The following is a 16369-nucleotide window of genomic DNA, read 5'->3' as shown; positions in this document are numbered from 1 at the left end:
GAGCTTTGCTACAATGATGCTGCGATTCCGGAACATGCTCAGTAAATGTTCAATCCCAGGGTCGTATACTGATCATCGCGCTTGTCCGTCGTTACGCCGGCCTGGCTTTCAAGCGCCTCATCGACTCAGTGCTTGCCAAAACGATCATGATCCCTTTCATCCTCAAAATGATCTCGTAGCGCATGTTGACAGGACGAGTACATCTGAAATGTAAGGGCACTGGCTTCCCCACGCTCTTGCAACAGGCTTATCAAAAAATTTGAGTGTCGAAAATGAGTGTTTGCAGAACCATGACAGTGCATACCGAGTTGACAAAGCCCCAAGGGAAAGAATACGAACGGTCGCGCCCGAAATATGGACAAGTGATGATGGAACGAGAGCAAAGCTGAAGCCGCGCTTTCTCTTAGAATTCGTGACGGTCAGCCAAAGGATCTCGAATGCGGCTGGAACGGTTGCCGGCTCCTGCATTGCTGTCGTAGTTGCGCGAGCTATCGTCATAGCCGTAGCTATCGGCGCCATACGACTGCTGAGAAGGGTTTCCGAGGGCCTCTGCCTCCCTTGCCCACCGATCCTTCTTCTTGGACTTGGACGAGTTGGTGCGACCCCACTTGCTGCCTCCGCCATTTTGATCGCGCGAGTCATTAGCGTAGCTGAGCGAGCTCCTGGACGAGGCTTCTGTGCCAGCACCGATGCCATAGCGTTCTGCGTAGCGGCTGCCGAGACTCCTCCTTGAGCTGGTGCGCGAGAGCGAGCCGCCGGATCCGCCGTGTCCGCCGTCGTCAAGCACTGCGCCAGTGATGGGATCCCGTTGAACGTGACCGGCGCGACCTGCGTTCTGCCTCCTCTCATCCGCATACGGGTCCTCGCGCTCTGCACGTGGGCTGTCTTCGACGTTGTCGGCCCAAGGAGAAAGGAAGTGACTGCCAGTTCGAATGTTGCCGGTCTTGCGAGCCGAATCGGGGTCGCGACGGGTCTCGCCAGTGATGGGATCGACGATGACCTCCTGATTCTGCCAGTCGGTCGCCGAGTCTCCGTAGCGGTCAGACCAGCCATTGGCGGTGCGTTTGACTCGGTAATCCTTGACGAGACCGTACCGGATGGCCCACGAAGGCGAGTGTCGGGAGTTCTTGTTGTTTCGAATGTTCTGGATCCAAAAGTTGTGAACATGGCCCGGAATGTAGCCGGCGATGGTGCAGATGATGTTGATGAAGAGATCCAAGCCGACGCCGAAGCGGATGAGGACGGCTAGAGGAGGCAGCAGCCAACCGCAGACCATCACGACACCATGAAAGGCGTGGTGCCTCTTGAGGGGCCCTTTACCCTTGGAGCGTGCCATGCTTGGCAGTCTATCTACGAATGCGAATCGAAGCGCGGGGAGGCGCAGAAAGCAATCGAGCAAGGGGAACTTGAGATAGCGGTGGTGGGGAAGAAGGTAGCAGCGTCGTCGCACAGCACTGCAGGCCACTGAGAATATGAACTGGCCCGAGGGAACACTGGTCCTGAACCCCGTTTTGAACCTTCGGCGCGGGGTCTCCGACCTACGACGAGGCGCGGGTCCTGTGGCGGCGAAACGAAGAATGCGGAAGCGGCACTGCGACACCGAGCGTGCCTTATTTGTCTAGGAAAGGGTCCCGACCACAGCCCAACTTTTTCTCTTTTTGGGTTGCCTATGGTTGTTGAGGCAAATGAGATCTCACAGCGGTAGCAAATCTGTCTGATCTGACGATCTGCCTTGCAGAACAGATGGATGGCCCAAGCGAACACACGAATCACGTCAACGGCAAACAACGCTTCGATCCCACTGATTGATAACGGTGAGGGCGAGTGTTGTGTGGAGGGAAGATCTTCGAAAATTGTTGCTTCGCTGCAGACAACCTTTGGTGGTCGAGCTCTCTTCACTTCAGCCTTGTCTTCTTCTCACCACCACCAAGCTCGACTCATCGAAAGATTCGCAACCATGGCGCTCCCTCCTTCGCTTCAAGCCCTTTCCATCGGCTCGCTGACTGCGCCCAACACGCTCGAGCTCTTCCTCGACTATCTTTGCCCGTTCTCCGCCAAGCAGCTGAAAGGTGTTAACGAGCATCTACTTCCTCTCGTCATCGGCGACTCGGCTCAGTATAAGGACAAGGTGCGCATCGTCATCCGTCCTTATCCACAGCCCTGGCACTCGACCTCCACCTTGCTCCACGAATCGGCCCTTGCTGTAGCCAAGATCGCGCTCACAGATCCTGCCGTCACCGCGATACCCGACCGCAATGCCTTCTGGCTGTATTCTTTGGAGCTCATGAAGGCGCAAGAGCGCTTTTTCGATGGACCTGCCCGAGGAAAGTCTCCGGATGGGATCCGGGGTGAGCTCGCGACGCTCGCCATCGAGACCGTCGGCGAGGCTCCCAAGAAGCGAAAACAGGAGGCCATCCACAGAGAGCTGCAAGGAACACCTCTCGGCCAATCTGTCAAGAATCTCATTCGAGTCGAGAAGGAAGGCAATGGCGGCAGCGCTGTCGTCCCCGAACTCAAGTACTGCGTCAAACTCGGTCGTCAGAATGGTATCCACGTCACTCCAACATGCCTCTGGAACGGTCTGGTCGAAGGTAGCATCTCGTCCTCCTTTGACCAAGCAGCGTGGAAGGAGTTCCTGGAGAAGCAGCTTGCTTGAGATATCACAATGTCAACTCTTGCTCAAATATGTACGTCAATGCCATCGATCCTTTTCGGCAAACAGCCGGTGGTGCGGAGAAAAGGATAGCGTCAAAGATTGAACGAGGATCGATTGTTCGATGTGAGTTTATGAAAATCCTGACTTGGAACAAATGGAGCAGGTGGAGTGAGGGGGACAGTTGGTAATTGAGCGGTGACCGTATCGACGGGTCAGTTTCGTGACGGGGGGATGCTGCTCATCGACGGGCTGGGGCAGCAGTGGGCTTCTTGCCAGGCAGGTCACGCTCCTCGATGAAGAACAAAGCCAGGAAGGCGAAAAGACCAGCAGCGGCGATGGCGATGAACACAGTATGCATCGACTGCTCGTAAGCGCCAATCGCGGCGACACGAAGCGGCTTGCTGAGCGTCTTGATGGTGCTGACGTCCTGACGGATGAGCTGGATGATCTTGGAAGGGATGTCGGTCTTTTCCAGGTTCTTCTGCAGGCTGTTCTGCAGGATGGCGCTCGAGAGCGAGATACCCAGGACCGAACCGGTGGCACGGAAGAGGTAGGTGACACCGGTGGCAGCCGCCATGTCCTTGGGGTCGACCGAGGCGATCAGAGCAACCAGCGTGATGGTGAGAACCGAGCCGTAAGCCGCACCACCCCAAGGCATGCTGAGCCAGTAGAAGAACTCGGATGTGCCGCGGTACCAGAAGCACATCATCAGAGGTCCGACAAAGCCGGCGAGGCCGCCGGCGAGCAACATCTTGCGGTAGCGGCCAGTGCGAGCCATGATGAGACCGCTACCCAGACTGCACGTAGAGGCGATGATGGCGTTGGGGATGAGGTGGAGACCGGCGTACTGCTTTGTGGTCTGCTCGACGTTCTCAAAGTAGTTGGGCACGTTGAAGATGATGCCGAATTGCGACATGGTGATGAACCAGCAGGCGATCGAGACGAAGCCGGGCGTGCGGGTGAAGAGCACGGCCATGGGCATCAGAGGCTCGCGAGCCACGTACTTTTCGACCAGCACAAAGACAATGAGGACAGCAAGACCAGCGATGAGCGAGCCGAGGACGAGCTTGTCTGACCACTCGCGCTCGTTGCCGCCCAAGCTGAGACCGACGAGGATAAGCGTGACCGAGGTGACGAGGGAGAGCGAGCCAAGAGCATCGATTCGCTTGATCTTCTCGATCATGCTGCCAGGACCAGCAGGGATGTCGATCTTCCACGAGACGACGACAAAATGGACGACACAGAGGGGCACCTGGAGGAGGAAAGCCCATCGCCAGCCAAGGCCGCCGTCGGCAAGAGCACCACCGAGAGGACCGCCGAGGGCAGCCCCGGAGGCATAGACGAGGTTACCGAGACCCTGCCACGTTCCTCGTGCCTTGAGACTGACGAGGTCGCTCGTGACCAGCGTAGCCATGGTGGTCAATCCACCACCACCGATACCGGCGATGGCACGCGCAGCGCAGAGCTGCCAGAACGTCTGGCTGAGACCGCAGAGAAGCGAACCAAGGAGGAAGATGGCCGAGGCAAAGAGGGTGGCAGGCTTGCGACCAAAGATGTCAGAAGCCCTTCCGTACAGAGGCTGGAAGGCGGTCTGGGTCAAGAGGTAGCTGGTACCCAGCCAACCGACCTCCTTGCTGACGCGAAATTCGGAGCCGACGGCGGACAAGATGGTAGCGACGATGGTGCCGTCGAGCGCAGCCAGGAACGAGCCGATCCACATGGCGCCCATGATGACCCAGATGTCGGCGCGGAGAGCGGGCTCTTCGGGCTCGGCCTCCTCTTCGACGGTAGGGGGAAGGCCGGCGACGGAAAAGTGGCTCTGGTCCAAGGGGACAAAGGCGGACGAGTTGGGGTCGACACCGTGGGCTGCGCCCTGGATGGCGCTGAAGGCCGACTCTTGTGCGATGGCATCCTCCTCTTCGGCAGTGAGGTCAGGACGACCGATGCTGGCGCCAAAGCTGGGACGAGGGCGCGAGATGGACGAGGTGCGCTGCTGCTGCCCAGCGAGCAGCGGGGTGCGCTCGGATTGCGTAGGAGCCATATTGAGAAAAGTCTATGGCGAGTTTGTGGATGGAGGTAGAGAAGATTGGAAGGATATCTTGTGGAAGCAAAGTTTTTCTCGCTCAAAGAACGACGATCGTTCATGCCCTTGTCAATCCAAGGCCGAGTTTGCGGGAGGTGGCTTCGGATCGAACTCGAGTCTCAGTATCAAGCTCTTTTGGCAAAAGGCGGGCGGCCTGTGCAGCGAAGATCGACCGTCTTTCCCGAAGAGGCGGTCCGCAGACAGGTTTCCTGGCCTTGTCGGGAAGCGAGCTGCATCATTTCAAAAATCATCGAACTTCGCGAAGACTGATTTTGCGTCGCTGCCGTCGTTCGCCCGTCGCGACTGATAATGCAAGTCGAGCCAATGGAGACGGCCAACGATAAGCTCTGGCCACGCTGCATCCCCGTGCTGTTGGGACGTGCTGCGCCATTCCTGTCACTCCATCACACGTGAGGGCGATCCGCAGAGCAATCACTGTCTGGACAGCTCCTGCAGCACTCAAATTGCCCTGCAATACCGAATCATTCGATCAAGAGGGAGCAAATCGCTACATAGTTACATTCCATTCGGGCACGATGAAGAATTTGTCTGCGGGATAAGACGAAAGACGCCGCTGCGTCGACACGAGGTCGTCACGACGTCACAGCTCGAGCAAGGAAAAGAAGAAAAAAAAATAGAAACCTTTAATCGAGACGAACTTCTCCCCAGTCAGGCCAAGGCAAACGATAAGAAAGGCGGAGAGAGACGCCGCGGCCAAACCCGACAGCAAGAACCGGACGCACGGACACTTTCTTTCAAGCTGTCAACGGATCGACCCGACTTGGAATTCATCCCTAGTTGCCCGATGTCTCCAGATCGGTTGTCTCTCGAAGCACGCCACGCGCAACCACAAAGTCCGTGCTTCGGCGGGCTTCTCCATTACGGCAATGCACAACGGACGAGAAGAAAAATTGGACTGTCATCGAAGACAAACATTGACGAAGCTAGTGCTGCGGAAATACGCCTGAACACAGAGCGCCGTGTCCAAGTGATCCAATGGACATGGTCTGTGAGCTCGCAACATGACAAATCACGATTTATGCGGCTCCGTTACATCCGGGCAAAGGTAGTTCAGCTATATAAACTGTGACGGACAAGCGTGTACTCCTGCTCTCTTGCCCACCATCTCTACGCTTGACTATCCACGATGAGCGGCACGCACAAGTTTTACACGCTCCCCGAGCCCTCTGCTCGCAACGGCTTCTCGGCCCTGAAGCTCAAGGAAGGACCTCTCCTAACCTGACCAAAATGAGGTTCTTATCAAGGTACACGCTGTCTCTCTCAACTTCCGTGATCTGATCATCTCCAAGAACCAGTATCCGCTTGACCTCAAGCAAAGCGAGCTCATTCCCGTCTCGGACGGTGCCGGTGAGGTCGTCTCAGTCGGCAGCAAGGTGACCAAGTGGAAGAAGGGTGACCGCGTCGCCGGCATCTTTACTCAGGAGCACCAGCACGGCTCGACGCCCAGCAAGGACGAGGCCAAGACTGCCCTCGGTGGTAGCCGAGACGGCATGCTCGCCCAGTACGTGGCTCTGCCACACACGGGTATCGTACGCATCCCTTCCCACCTTTCCTTCGAGGAGGCCGCCACGTTGCCTTGCGCTGCTTTGACCGCCTACAACGCCCTGTACGGTATCCCCACCGAGCAGCTGCGTGCCGGTGACACTGTCGTTGCCCAAGGTACGGGTGGTGTCAGCGTCTTCGCGCTCCAGCTTGCTGTGGCTGCTGGCGCCAAGGTAGTCATCACCTCGTCGTCGGACGACAAGCTCAAGAAGGCGCTCAGCCTTGTGCCCGAGAGTCAGCGTCACCTTGTCACCACGGTCAACTACAAGACCAACCCTGACTGGGACAAGGTGGCTCTCGACGTAACCCAGGGCAAGGGTGTCGACCACGTCGTCGAAGTCGGAGGCCCCGGTACGCTCGAAAAGTCCTTCAACTCGATCAAGCGCGGTGGTGTCATCTCCACCATCGGCCTTGTTGCTCAGGGTGAGGCTCCCAACGTTGCCTACCATGCTCTGCTCACAGGTGCTTACTTCAAGGGTGTGCTTGTGGGCTCGCGAGAGCAGTTTGAGCACATGAACCAGATCTTCGAGGACCACAAGATCAAGCCTCTCGTCGACAAGGTGTTCCCCTTCGAACAGGCCGAGGAGGCTTACGCCTACCAGTGGAGCCAGGCTCACGTCGGCAAGGTCGTCATCAAGGTGCAGTAATCTCCGTCTGCTCTGCCACTCGATCCAAGGCGTTCGCCATATCCAATTCTATCCATGGAACAAACAATGGGAGCTTCTTCATTCCGCACATGTGATCGTCTGTGGCATTTGTGTTTGATGCTGAGTTGCGTGTCTCAATGAAACTTCACTATAGACAACGGCTACTTGGGACCCTCGGCCTTGGGAGGGACGATGTCGCCGCTTGATGCAGATTGAGCGCCGTCGTCGTTGTGAGAAGGCTGTTCACTTTGCTCCTTTTCAGCCGCCGCCAAGTTCTTCTTTGCGTTCTCGGCATTTTGTGCGTACTTTCTGTGAGATCAGACAAAGCATACGTCGGCGGTCAGAATGCCATCCTGCTCTTCGTCGGCTCGAGTTTAAGAGCTGTGCTTCGATACTCACCCTTTCAAGAAGTTGGTCTCCTTCTTGACAGCGTCAAAGTTTACGGTTCCGTCTGGGTTCTTCAAGATGTGAACCATGTTGTGTGGATGTCGTCTGGTGTTGTCTGCAGTGGTGATGGTCAAGAAACAAGCCAAAACAAAGATCAGACCAAGGATGTATCTGCCGTCAAGCTTTTGTTGCATGGCGCGGCATGCAAACAACATATTCGAATGCACGTCCGACCATCTCAAGGTTACCCGATGGCTGAGCCGACGGCACAGCCTTCTCTCTAAATACAGAAGTCCATAGCGAGCCTGCTGTGTTTGCTTAAGCTGAGCTTGTAGCCTCTGTTTTTTGATTTCGCCGTGTTGTGTGCCATTATTGTGCTGGACAATGCCATTTTGACAGCTGACATCGACTCAGCCTCACAGAGGCTTGCTTGCTGTTGCGGATTCAGCTGGAAAACAGGCAGCCGAGCACGGATCGCAACGCTCCGATTTTCGGGGGGCTTGCCTCCACAACTCTTGATTGATACTGACCTGCAAGGTTGTTTGGCTTTTCCACAAACAGCAGGCGAGGTAAGGCAACGCTTAACTGACGGTGGCAATTTCGCTGCCTGATGACCGCACTATTTCAGCTTCCGGATTTGTACGCAGTAAAATCCAATCTTGGGGCGCGCCAATCGACACAGCCCAGCTGCAGACATCTGTTGCGCGGCCTTGCTCTGTGCTCTGTGCTCTGTGCTCTGTGCGACTCGACTGGATCCGGCTCGCTTAGCTTTCAAGGGCCCTGACCCTGGCCATCCTATCTCGCACAGATCGACGACGGTGGGAGTCGCCCCTTTCCACGACCCTGCTTGGTGCCGTCCATTCGTTTCACCACCATCCCTCATCAGCATCACCTCTCTTCCCCTTTCGCAGCTGATTCAACTGCACTGCACAATCACCTCCGGAGCAGTATAAGGACCCAAACGCACCGACAACCTCGACTACAGAGGCACTCATCCATCATGCGATCCTCATGGCTCTCGACCGCTTCGGCCGTCTTCGTCTGCGCTGCTGCGCTCGCCAACGCCGCCAAGCTGCCCGCTCCTCTTGAGCAGATCCACTACGACCAGGCCGGCAACCTTGTCTGGAACGAGGACGCCGACATCTCCAGCGCCGTTCCTTCCCTTGGTCGACCCGACTTTTCGGCCCTCAAGCTCGACGACGTCGTCGCTGCTGCCGTCCCTGTCAAGCAGGCTGCTCAGGATGTGCTTTCCGAATCCATGAAGGAGGCCGAAGACGTTCTCACTTGGGCCGAGAACGAGATCGAGCGCATCGAGCACAAGATCGAGGAAGCCATCGCAGGCACCAAGCACACCGTCAACGACTGGATCCACACCGGCAAGGTCTTTGTCGACGGCCTCGAGTTTGAGCGACTCACCCACCCTTCCTTCCCCGAGTACTCGCTGCGTCTCAACAAGCAGTCCGAAGCTTTCTGCGACAAGGATGTCGTCCAGCACAGCGGCTACCTCGACATCTCGGACTCGAAGCACCTCTGGTTCATCTTCTTCGAGTCGCGCAGCAGCCCCAAGGATGACCCTGTCGTCCTCTGGCTCAACGGTGGCCCTGGTTGCTCCTCGTCCACCGGTCTCCTCTTCGAGCTTGGCCCTTGCCGCGTCACCGATGAAGGCCACTCCGTCAAGAACAACCCTCACTCGTGGAACAACAAGGCCAACCTGCTCTTCCTCGACCAGCCCGTCGACGTCGGCTACTCATACTCGGACAACGACCAGGTCAACAACTCGCCCGCTGCCGCTGAAGACGTCTATGCCTTCCTTCAGCTCTTCTTCACCAAGTTCCCTGAATACTCTAAGCTCCCCTTCACCGCCTCGGGTGAGTCGTACGCAGGCACCTACCTCCCCAACATCGCCTCGACCATCTACAAGAAGAACAAGAACCTCGCCCTCGCCCGCTACAGCAACCCTGAGCTCGCTCCCAAGCACATCAACCTCGACACGGTCATGATTGGCAACGGCCTCAGCTCGCCCCAGTACCAGTTCCCTTCGGTGCCCGAGTACGCCTGCGGTGCCGATAACAAGTACGCCCTGTTTGAGCCCGGAAGCTCCACCTGCAAAACTCTTGAGCAGCAGGCTGCTACGTGCAAGTCGCTAATTGAGTCTTGCCAGAAGTACAACTCGCGCCTCACCTGCACCCCTGCTGCCCTCTACTGCTGGAGCCGACTGTACGGCCCTGCCCAGGAGACCGGCAAGAACCTGTACGATGTGCGTAAGGACTGCGACCGCGAGAGGGACGGTCCGCTCTGCTACAAGGACATGGAATACATCGAGACGCTCCTCAACACGCCCAGCATCAAGAAAAACCTCGGTGTTCCCGAGTCGGTCACCTTCCAGTCGTGCAACATGAACATCAACCAGGCCTTCCTGCTCCAGGGCGACTCGATGCACGATTCCGCCGCACTCCTGCCCGAGCTCATCGAGGACGACATTCGTGTCCTCATCTACGCTGGTGAGGCCGACTTCATGTGCAACTACATGGGCAACCTCGAGTGGATGCAGAACCTGCAGACCAGCTACCTGGACGATTTCAACAACGGCACCGCCAAGGAGTGGACCGTCAACGGCAAGAAGGCCGGTCTTGTTCGTAAGGGAGGTAAGGGTGCAGGTAATGTTGCCTTTGCCCAGGTGTATGCTGCCGGCCACATGGTTCCGTACGACCAGCCTGAGGTTGCTTCGGATATGATCAACCGCTGGTTGGCTAACAAGCCGCTGGCTTGAAGGAAGGATTTAGCGCTGTCGGTTTTGTGGTTTGAGATATCAGTTTTTATGCATGCATCGGTTGCGAGTGTGACGGTATGTGAACGGGGAGTTTCAGTTGAGCTGGTCGTGCACAGTCAGGAGAGCACGAGCGTATCTGCGTATCGTGCTGGTGAAATTTGACAGTGAGAACGTCATGGCATTTCTGAACATCGTTCTAAACGTTGGTACGAGCCTGACTTTTCAGCAATGCGCTCGTTACATCTCTACGGCGGTTCTATTCGTGGAGCAAGTGCCTGAACAGGGGAGGCACCAATGCGCGCCTCTACGATCTAAAGAAAGTCGGCGATGATCTGACTGATCTCCGGCTGAGCGAGTCCACGATACTGTAGCTGTTTCTTCTGCAGCTCTTCTTGCTCGTGGATGGATCGTGCGTCAAAGTTGCCTGTCTCTGCCACCAAACCGTTGTCGAAGAAGGTGAAGGGAGCCTTGCTGGTGAGACTGTCCACCCTTCCGAGGAGGAACTCGAGGTGTCGGAAGGCGGCGGAGGGTTGGTACTGAGGGACCATGTGACCGCTCAAATTGATCGAGACGAAGGTGAGTTTACGCTCGGTGTGAGTTTTACCCATTGTACCGCCTGCAGCGACAGTGCCTTCTTGGTATTCGTTGTAGAACGGCACGTAAAAGTCGTCCGTGATGGGAGACTGGAAACCCTGCTGACCACCCCAGGTCATGTTCTGGATGGCGAGCAAGGTTCCGTTCATGAGAAGCACCATGTCGAGCATTCCGTGACCGATGATGGCACGATCCACGCGGTCAATCACGCCAGGTAGGACGGTGGTGGAGGAGTACTGGCCATTTTCAGCTCCCTGATCGAGTCCGGATTTGGTGTTGAACACCTTGCCTGCGGAACACTCGAGCCAGGTGGTGTCGACGGGTGCGTTGATGGCCTTCTTGACATCAGTTCGGTTGAAGTAGAGCGAAGCTCCAGGAGGCAAGTAGTCGCCGGATCCGGGTCCACCGTTGATGTCCCACAGCACTGGACAGGTCGTAGCCACCTGGTAGATATCGAAGCATGGGTTGACGTCGAAGATGGTGTTGTAGATGAAATCGAAGATGTCGCATTCGTCGGTTGTAGGGTGAGGATCGGGAAGCTTGCCCTTGGGAGGGTAGACGAGGTGTTCCTCGAGGTACTTTGTGTAGCCACATTTGGAATCCATGTCCTTGATCTGAGCCTTGATGGTATCATTGAAGGGGAAAAGACCTCCCCAGTAATCGACGAACGCTGCTGCAGGAACCTGCTCCAAAAGCGAATCCTTGGCGATCGAGGGATCGTAGATCATGATACCCTTGACGTCGAAGTACTCCTTGTTCTTCTCGTCCAACATGCTGCTGGCAATGTTGGGGACGTACTGACCGGCGTACGATTCACCGGTGATGTACACGGAGCGGTTCTTGATGTCGAACGTATCAGCGAAGTTTCGGAAGAAGCCTTTGAACTCCTCGGCCAGTTGTGCCTCGGTGGTGATGTTCGGCTTGCCCTGCGAGAAACCGGTTCCGACAGGCTGTTCGACCCAAACCATGTTGGTCAAGTTTTGCCACGTCCAGGGGTTCGGCAAAGGCTTGTACGTGCCGTACTGCCACAGCCACGGTCCATTTTCTTGCGACAGACCTTCGAGACTGCTGCATCCAGGTCCACCGTTCATCCAGATCGTGATCTCGTCCGTTGCCTTCGGGTTCTTCGAAGGGAAGTACCAGAAGTACAGCTTGCGCGTCTCGTTAGGGTCCTTGCTGATCGGCATGAGACCGGCGTACGACTCGCCGATGTCAAAGTCGATCTCGGGTACTCCAGTGCCATTGACGGAGAAGGGTCGTGTCTTGTCGTTAAGATGGATGAAGGAGTCGGTGACAGCAGAGTTGGTCTGCGTCTTGGCGAGGAGACGAGCAGATCGTTCGGCAGCACGTTGGTGTGGATCGACGTAGTTGGATTGGAGCTTGCCGACGTGCTGCAAGCCACGGGCGCAGGTGTCGTAGACCGCGACTGCGGTCAGCAGCAGGGCAGAGGAGAGGAGCTTCATGGCGAAGGAAGCTCGTTTCAGGGGGATGGGTCTGTGGATGAGGGAGGATGTCGAAGATGTAGCGAGACCGTAAAGGGGCCATCTGAAATATATCCTGACGGTCCAGCACACGAGAGCGCATACAAGCTCGACAGCCTAGTCCTCATCCCCATCTAGCGCTGGACTAACGGATCGTCGAGACCAAGCATCAGGTTGGAAGACCGTTTCACTGCGCTTTGACAGCAGGTAAAGATTTCTGGCGGTCAAGAGGAACTCGGCAAGGTTAACGGACTCGGAAGCCGTGGGTCCGCACCCAATCAGGGGTGTATGCGATAAGCCCGGCAATTGTTACAGGACGCCATCCAAGCGTCGGCAACGACGGCGGTCCGGCGGACAGCGGCAAACTAAAACGCTGCACCGTGATGTGTGCAAGCGAGTTGTATGCGAATTTGGAAGGTTCGAAGCGTCGCACAAGAAACAGGGTTTTGGGTGGGTTTAGCCTCAGCCGCGCAAGAGCCCGTTCTCCTGAGCTAACTTGAGATTAAGCGGCTGCCGCACCCCCATCTCGGCTTGCAGCGTTCCGTTTCCACGCCAGAAAAGATCGGCAAAGTCGATTTCAGAGAGTGTTTCGGTCGACCGAACCATCGGATGCATGAAACCCGTTGCCTACGGCGCGCTTCTCTCGACACACTGTATGACAGGCGGAGTCTCATTTTTCGTATTTGCCGGTTCGACATCTTCCGACTGTCAGCTCTGCACACACTACTTGAAAAGTCAAACTATCCGATCATACACAGGAGGATGTGGGTTTTCCCAACTCTGTGTAAGAGGTGGGTGCTTCTTGCGTCATCGCGGGTCGCAACAAAGTCTTCCGCGCACAAGGTTGCATCCGAGCTTTGACGTTAAAAGAGGAGCAGGCTGCCGCTGAGAGCACCGACACTGTCGCTGTCCTCCGAGGTGGTCAGCAGAACCCTGTATTCGACCGCATGTCGCCTGGCTGCAGCGACAAGAGGATCTCAAAGAGTCGTTCGCTTTCCGTTCGTTGCTCAAGCCTTCCGTTCGACGCCATGCACATTGTACTGCTGTATGTCTTCTCACTGGAAATAAAGTCTGTCTCGTTCATCTTGGAGGAGCATGCTCAACCTCCGATTATGCGCACCCAGATCAGACCGAGTCAGTGATGCAGAATCTTTCATTGGCAAGAACTTCATCGGTAAGAAGGGATAAGGAGACATTGCAGTTTTATAGTGACCACGTTACAGATGGTCGTTCTACCTAACCTAGCTGTTAGGCGCAGACACGCTGAGGCTCGCACCAGATGCCGTCGCAAGCCGTCTCGGGCTGGTCGAGGTTAGCAGCGCATTCGCCATTGACGACTCTGCATCCACCTCCGGCATTGCAACAGACGGTAGAGGGACCGTACTCTTTCTGACAAATGATGCCGTCCGACTCGGGCCTGAGCGAGGGTAAAGGGGATCTCTTGCGCCAACCGTAACCGTTGCAAGCATCTGTGTCGAGCCCCTCATATTCTTGGTTGGTGGAGATTTGGAAACGAATGACGGCAACCTTTTCGTGGTGGTCGCGATCGGTCATACCCATGCAGATGCTGTCGTAGGCTCCGTTGGCACCACCCATGGTCTCGAAAGCTAGTCGAGCCCACTCGTTGGTATCGCCTCGGGCGCTAGCCACGTTCGAATAAGTTCCCGTTTCGTCGTCGTGGATGGCTCCGGCGTAAGTGTCGTTACCACCCATTGCCTCACGCTTGGAGAGCAAGCCCTCGCTCAGACCCATATCAGCCCAAGCGTGATACATGCGTATTTGGGCGTTGAAAAGGTACAACCCTTTGGTCTGTCTACCATCCTCGTGATGCATGACAATCTTGGCCGGGTTGGTAGCGTTGTGTAGGCGCAGCATGAGTCCAGGATCTTGTCCGAGGTTGAAGATCCTCGTGCTTCATATTGGGTTTTGGTATATGTGGGAGACACCCGAACTGGCAAGGTCACGCTAGAAGGCGCCATAGTACTTGCCGTATACGCCCGCTGCAGTTCCAATGACGCCGACCACGAATTGAAATGCGCTTATGACACAAGCGATCTTGGAGATGTTGGGGTCATTGACGACGAGTCCAATGAGGCCTGGCGTTACATTGCCGAGACCGTACCCGAGCAATTGATCCGCCCAAACAGCGCCGTTGTCGTCCTGGGGGCTGAAGAGCGCCATGATCTTGAGGAACCGCTTCATTGTCTTTGTTTATCGACGATGACGACAATGATGCCGGCTATGATCATGCCAGTGTGAAGACCAACCATGAACCAGAACACTCGAGTAGCGGTCTGATTGTGTTCGATGCGCGCGAGGAAGCTTCGAGGTTGCTGTCGGTCGAGCTCAATGGAGTTGTCTTTGTCCGTCTGGTCTGGTGCGTCTGGATAGGTGCTCCCGCTTTCGTTGTTCAGGAGCTGGTAAGAGACACGAGAAGTTGGGGTGGGAGACCTTCGCAATCGTTGAGAAGCCATCTTGCCGGCTATTTATGAGAGCGAGCAGTTGAAGGAGCAAAGGGACTGTGGTTCTTATATGAGACAGAGGATCGGCGGGCGAAGGCGGTTGGTAGAGACCAAGCAAAGAGGCAAAAGCTGAGCTCTCGTTCCTCCTCCGACGGGACACAAACAGGGGAGAGAGGTCGCTAGAAGCACGTTTCTCGTGGAAATGTGCCAGAGTTCCAATCACAGTTACAAAGGGATGACGTGCGCATCAGGGATACTCATGGCGAAAGAACCACGGTGCCAATGCGGTGAAGCCAGCCGATACAGTATCGACTATCGGCGAGATTAAATGAAATGCGATGTCGACAAATGAAAAAATGGAACTACCGATGGCAAGGGAAGTCGCTCGGTTACGACCGAAGATGAAATGGGTTAACTACCCGAAAAGGAAGCGCGCTAGACGCTATACTTTGTGATGCTCGCTATACTGCGGCGCTATAGTGCTGTGATCGGTCGATGACGGTGCCCACTGTGCGCCTACTGCCTCCGAGCTGAGAAGCGGGAGGGCTGGATTGAGTTCAACGAGATCGCCGAGACAGCATGAAATACGCTGATTTTGCGGCTGTGCGTGCTCCGTGTTCGCTTCTTGACTTCTTGACGAAGGCGATAGCAGGAAAGGATGAAGATACCGTGAGCTGCCGGTGCAAACAATTTAGGTGCGACAAGAGAAAGGCGAGGGGAGACAAGGATGCACACCATGACGCTGTGATAGCAAGGGGCAAGTCTAAGCATCTAACGATCAGGATGGATACTTTGCTCTGGCGGCTTCGCTTCGACAAGGTCATCTGTTGTGTTCTGTGCGTATCATTGCGATTGTGGGGAGAGATAAGAACAGTCGTAGAACAACCTAGCCCAAGCGAGACTTCGGTTCGGCGACTCCGCTTCAATTAATAACGGTCTTTCTCACACTAGCCACCGTACCCCGGCTTCATGCGACTTGAACGAATCGCCTATAGAATGCTCCTAAGCACTCGGAGCATGGATTCCGACGGAATATTCAAAGAGCGTAGAGACTAAGCGCCGGCATGCTGTAACGCCGGCGGTACGCTGCTCTGTACGTGAGTTTGTCTTGTTCACCCTATCCGCCATTCCATATCTCCAACTTCGCACGCAGCGCACACGATGACGACACTTTCCCATAACGAGGCTCTTTACGCGTCGATCGAGCGGATGCCTTCGCCTCCTCCGTCGTGTCTAACCGCGCAACGACGATAAACACACGCACCAAGCTAGCTTCCTCGCCTCGTCCTTTGACCGCCCGCCCCCTCCCCAGCCCGCGCCCTCGATCGCAAAGGATCGCAAGAATTCGTCGGAAGGATCCGTGCCGTACCCTCCCTTTCAAACCAGATACGCTGTTGCTAACAGATTCAATCACCAACGCCCACGTGACTCTGTCACGCTGTTACCGGCGGCCGACCCCACATCGCCGTCACAGCCGCTGGGCTTGCGCTTTCATTGCAGATGGCACTGACGCGCTCGATGCGTGCATTGGGTTTGAGAAGACTCGAGTATCAGCACCGAAAGAAGTAGTCTACTAGTCCGACGACTTCCGAGTGTGGGCGCATGCCATCATGAAGAGCCTGGACGGCAATCCGACCTCCACGTCCGGCCCCATCTCACTCGCTCATGTCCTGACCTTGACCGCGGCAACAAGCTTTCACACCACCCTGGGAATCTCATACTCAAA

At 56.0% G+C, this 16369-nt stretch overlaps 9 protein-coding genes across 9 annotated transcripts; 3 read left to right on the top strand and 6 right to left on the bottom strand.

The window, feature by feature from the left end:
• Positions 1-403: 403 nt before the first annotated feature.
• On the bottom strand, positions 404-1336 carry PHSY_000259 (hypothetical protein; the record flags this gene model as incomplete). The annotated part of the gene is made up of 1 exon (XM_012330901.1): positions 404-1336. The coding sequence occupies one exon, from the start codon at positions 1334-1336 to the stop codon at positions 404-406; it is 933 nt and encodes a 310-aa protein (XP_012186291.1).
• Positions 1337-1747: 411 nt separating this feature from the next.
• PHSY_000258 (hypothetical protein) lies at positions 1748-2656 on the top strand (the record flags this gene model as incomplete). Its single annotated transcript, XM_012330900.1, has 1 exon — positions 1748-2656. One exon carries the CDS (start codon positions 1748-1750, stop codon positions 2654-2656), a length of 909 nt encoding a protein of 302 aa, XP_012186290.1.
• Positions 2657-2894: 238 nt separating this feature from the next.
• On the bottom strand, positions 2895-4697 carry PHSY_000257 (hypothetical protein; the record flags this gene model as incomplete). Its single annotated transcript, XM_012330899.1, has 1 exon — positions 2895-4697. The coding sequence occupies one exon, from the start codon at positions 4695-4697 to the stop codon at positions 2895-2897; it is 1803 nt and encodes a 600-aa protein (XP_012186289.1).
• Positions 4698-5544: 847 nt separating this feature from the next.
• Positions 5545-6949, top strand: PHSY_000256 (zinc-type alcohol dehydrogenase-like protein; the record flags this gene model as incomplete). Its single annotated transcript, XM_012330898.1, has 2 exons — positions 5545-5805; positions 6005-6949. 2 exons carry the CDS (start codon positions 5545-5547, stop codon positions 6947-6949), a joined length of 1206 nt encoding a protein of 401 aa, XP_012186288.1.
• A 161-nt stretch (positions 6950-7110) lies between these two features.
• On the bottom strand, positions 7111-7530 carry PHSY_000255 (hypothetical protein; the record flags this gene model as incomplete). Its single annotated transcript, XM_012330897.1, has 2 exons — positions 7111-7258; positions 7349-7530. The coding sequence occupies 2 exons, from the start codon at positions 7528-7530 to the stop codon at positions 7111-7113; spliced, it is 330 nt and encodes a 109-aa protein (XP_012186287.1).
• Positions 7531-8336: 806 nt separating this feature from the next.
• Positions 8337-10106, top strand: PHSY_000254 (potential serine carboxypeptidase; the record flags this gene model as incomplete). The annotated part of the gene is made up of 1 exon (XM_012330896.1): positions 8337-10106. One exon carries the CDS (start codon positions 8337-8339, stop codon positions 10104-10106), a length of 1770 nt encoding a protein of 589 aa, XP_012186286.1.
• A 311-nt stretch (positions 10107-10417) lies between these two features.
• Positions 10418-12163, bottom strand: PHSY_000253 (serine-type carboxypeptidase; the record flags this gene model as incomplete). Its single annotated transcript, XM_012330895.1, has 1 exon — positions 10418-12163. The coding sequence occupies one exon, from the start codon at positions 12161-12163 to the stop codon at positions 10418-10420; it is 1746 nt and encodes a 581-aa protein (XP_012186285.1).
• A 1266-nt stretch (positions 12164-13429) lies between these two features.
• On the bottom strand, positions 13430-13894 carry PHSY_000252 (hypothetical protein; the record flags this gene model as incomplete). The annotated part of the gene is made up of 1 exon (XM_012330894.1): positions 13430-13894. One exon carries the CDS (start codon positions 13892-13894, stop codon positions 13430-13432), a length of 465 nt encoding a protein of 154 aa, XP_012186284.1.
• Positions 13895-14379: 485 nt separating this feature from the next.
• PHSY_000251 (hypothetical protein) lies at positions 14380-16106 on the bottom strand (the record flags this gene model as incomplete). The annotated part of the gene is made up of 2 exons (XM_012330893.1): positions 14380-14598; positions 16089-16106. The coding sequence occupies 2 exons, from the start codon at positions 16104-16106 to the stop codon at positions 14380-14382; spliced, it is 237 nt and encodes a 78-aa protein (XP_012186283.1).
• Between the last annotated feature and the right edge of the window lie 263 nt (positions 16107-16369).

This window comes from Pseudozyma hubeiensis (assembly GCF_000403515.1).
Source record: "Pseudozyma hubeiensis SY62 DNA, scaffold: PHS4, whole genome shotgun sequence".
NCBI lineage: Eukaryota > Fungi > Basidiomycota > Ustilaginomycetes > Ustilaginales > Ustilaginaceae > Pseudozyma > Pseudozyma hubeiensis.
The sequence above is the reverse complement of the archived record's forward strand: the minus strand, read 5'-3'. Positions and strand labels throughout refer to the sequence as shown.